General features: G+C 36.1%; 1 protein-coding gene across 1 annotated transcript; it reads right to left on the bottom strand.

The window, feature by feature from the left end:
• Positions 1-1354: 1354 nt before the first annotated feature.
• Positions 1355-1933, bottom strand: LOC120069338 (secreted RxLR effector protein 161-like). Its single transcript, XM_039021073.1, has one exon. The coding sequence runs from the start codon at positions 1931-1933 to the stop codon at positions 1355-1357; it is 579 nt and encodes a 192-aa protein (XP_038877001.1).
• Positions 1934-3772: the final 1839 nt, after the last annotated feature.

Here is a 3772-nt window from a genome sequence, read left to right as displayed (position 1 = left end):
TTCTTGTGGCCCGAGAGGTGTTCACTCATAGTAGGACTATGATGTATTGTTCATTAGAGGAATCACTTGTACTTAAGAAGTTAAATGTAACTATAGGGGCAAAACGGTAAATTAGCTCAACTGTACTTACGAGCGATCTGTGAAGGGTTATCTACTGTTGATTGGTTATATTCAATGGACACATAACTATATCTGTAGTGAGAATAGTGCAAGTGTCGGTATTTAGTTGAGTGTTCGACAGTTAACGGATGGTGGATTTCTGATTAAAGAGTTTAGTCAGTTATTCATATACCATTGGAGCTTCAAGCTACAGGTTTATAAGGTCCCCTTGGTAGCTCAATGGATTCAAGTTGAGAATTAGTTTTTGAGTTAGTTTAAAATGTTCAAATTAACAAGAGGGAATTTGATTATATATGATATAATTAAATTGGTTCGATTATATGTGATATAATTGATATGATGTATAAGATACATTAATTGAAGGAATTGATATAAATATGATTTATATTAAATAAAGGAGAAAATAACTATGTTTAAATATTACATATGATGTGATATTAAAACTATAAGTTATAAATATAATATGATAAGTTAGTTATTATATTTATTTATAATTAAAACAATTATGAGATAGTTTTTTAGTTCGTTTTTATTTTCTCCATTAATCGTGCAAGTGGGAGGTTATTTTTAGTTTTGAATAACTAAAGGATAAAATGAAAAGAGTTTTCATTTTATGAATATCGCTTCATTTAGTGAATTACTAATAGTTTACTCACGAGACACTATACGATAGCCCTCACGAGAGACTAAACGATCGAGCGAGTTTTGCTAAACAATCATGTAAACGATCTCGCGAGAGACTAAACGTTCATGAAAACAATCTAGCGAGAGGTTAAACGATTGTGTAAACGAATGAGAGAGATTTACTAAACAATCAAGTACTCTCAGTCTATGCAATAGACAAAACTTACTTGATTGTGTAGTTCGATCGTTTTCTTCCTTCTTCCCTCTACCAAATTCACACAGAGCTCACACCTCCTGGATTCTCACTCAGAGAATACCAAGGTTGCCGAGTGGTAGTGTCGAGGGGTTTCTATTCGTGGATCAGACAGTTCGTGATTGCTAGACAATTTGCTGGACGATTGCTCACAAAAGCGAGATATTGTTGGTTGATTGATCACGAGAGCAAAAGATTTCTAGAAGAAGAGTTTTTTAAAGGTATATCTCTCAATTCCTTTTTTTTATTTTATTAAGAAAGTATGTTGTAATTTTCTTGAATATGCATAACTGTTCTTATGTTTGGGGATGCATTTATTCTTTCAAAATGGGCTTAGAAAGATGTTACTTCCGCTCACTAGTTCTCTTTTGTAAGAGTTCCTTCAATTCTCACTCTTGCTTGTGTAATGCCGAAATCATTTAGTAATCCCTTCAGCCACAAACCTTCTTTGACAACCTCAGACAGAGCTATAAACTTAGCTTCTGTTGTGGATAGGGCCACAATAGATTGTAGACTTGCTTTCGAATTTATTAGATTGTTTCCACATAGGAAAACATATCCAGATAGTGAGCGTCTCCTATCTAGATCCCCTGCATAATCAGCATCCATATAACCATACATTTCATCATTAGAGGGGTCATTATGTTTGTATAAGATTCGAGCTTCCTTTGATGAACAAAGATACCTTAGTATCCATTTAGTTGCTTCCCAATAACGCTTACTAGGACTAGACATGTATCTACTGACCAAACTTGTAGCATAGGACAGATCTGATCTGGTTGAAGTCATTAGATACATCAAATGTCCCACATCCTGGGAATAGGGAACGACCTTCATATGATTAATGTGATCCTCATCTATACTCTTTGGACTATTAGCAGCTGAGAGTTTAAATAGAGGTACAAGGGGAGTGCGAACAAGCTTAGCACCATCCATTTTGAACCTCTGCCCAATATTTCATAGGCAAAAAAGCATTAGACAGCTGACATCTTACTCTTTCAAGCACTATTCTGTTGAGTCTTTCAGCAACTACATTTTGTTGAGGTGTATACCTCACTGTTTTATGCCTTACAATTCCATTCTCTCTACAAAACAAGTTAAACTCTTATCCACAAAACTCTAAACTATTGTTAGTTTTCAAGTGTTTAATGTGTTTAGAGATTTGTTTTTCAATCAAGGTTTTACATTCTTTAAATCTCCCAAGCACTTCATCTTCAGTTTTTAGAAAATAAATGCAACTCTTTCTTGAATAATCATTAAAAAAAGAATAAAGGAAATACCTTGCTCCACTTAGTGAATGAGAGTGTGCTGGATTCCATAGGTCAGAATGCACATATTCAAGTATCTCATTGTTAGTATGCTATCCTTTAGGGAAGCCTTGCCTAGTTGCCTTGCCAAGGATGCAATGTTCACAAAACTTCAAGCTGTCTATAACCCCTTTAGGAAGTATCCCTTGTTTGGAAAGAACTTGTAGCCCTTTCACACTAATATGAGATAGCCTCTTGTGCCATAACTCATCCTCTCTAGGATCTTTATCTGTAGCCATCAAGGTTGACTGTGCCATTTGCACATCTTTAATGACATACAAGCCATTTACTTTAGTAGCCACCAACACCACATTTGAGTCTTTGATTATCTCAAAGGTGCCTCCAACTCTTCTATATTCATGACAAATGGAGTCGAACATCCCCAATGATAGGATATTTCTCTTCAATGTACGAATATGCCTCACATTCCTGATTAGCTTCACTAAACCATCTTGTAACTTCAAGGAAACATACCCAATACCAACTACTCTGTAGGTATTATTATTTCCCATGTAAATAAGCCCTCCATCCCACTTTTTGTAGGTACAAAACCACTCTTTAGATAGTGTCATATGGATTGAACAACAAGAATCTATCACCCATCCTTAAGTCTCCATTGAATTCTACTCATCACACTCTTCAGCTTCCTTCCCTTTTCTTTTCCCAGTACACAGGTCCTTTAAAAATTTAGCATACCTAGGTATTTGTTGACTAGCATTAAGTAAAGGGATGTTAATCTGTACCTTTCTGAACATCTCAACAAGCTGTAGGTCGGTATCTTCTACCTTAGGTCTTGCTAATCTATAGAATGGTGCATTGGGTACATATGGCTCTACTTTAGAAGGAGAGTAATCATATACGTCGGGAAAATAGGAGGGTCTTTTGGCTCACTTAACTTGCTCTCTTGTACTTTAATTACCTTTTCTTGCTTCTTAGGAGGAGATTGAACCAGCATTGCATCTTGCTTCTTAGAGTGATTGCGCTTACATTTACTTGCTCCGGATGAGTGGGGAGCTTTCTGGATGATTTAATCTCAAGTTTGCCTACCATAGTTGCAAGTTGGGTGATTTATGTGCTCAAGATTGAGAAGCCTTGTCTAGTTTTTTGTTGGAAAGATTTTGTGTCTTGTTGAAGTTGTTTGGTTTCTTGTTGAAGTTGTATGTTGTCCTTTTACAAATTGTGGAGTTCCTATTGAAATTTCAAAGAGTGGTCAGCAAGGGATTTAACTACATCTTGGAGAGACATACTTGAGGAGCTTGAAAAAGATTGATTCCAATTCTCAAATTGCCCTTGAGATCCCCATTTGAAATTTGGATGATCTCGGCATCCTTGATTATAAGTTTGGCCAGGGGGTCGTACTTCCTTTGGAAACCTCCTATTGCATTCACTTGAGGTTGACTTTGTGGGTAAGCTTTGGAGGCATGTCCAACCACACCACATGCTCCATATGTTTTAATTTTGGGAAGTC

This window comes from Benincasa hispida, unplaced genomic scaffold (assembly GCF_009727055.1).
Source record: "Benincasa hispida cultivar B227 unplaced genomic scaffold, ASM972705v1 Contig318, whole genome shotgun sequence".
NCBI lineage: Eukaryota > Viridiplantae > Streptophyta > Magnoliopsida > Cucurbitales > Cucurbitaceae > Benincasa > Benincasa hispida.
Note: the sequence above shows the minus strand (reverse complement) of the source record. Positions and strands in the feature narration are given on the sequence as shown.

Excerpts from the sequence above, each read along its gene's own strand:
- LOC120069338 (XM_039021073.1), bottom strand. The coding sequence starts at position 1,933 with ATGGATGGTGCTAAGCTTGTTCGCACTCCCCTTGTACCTCTATTTAAA.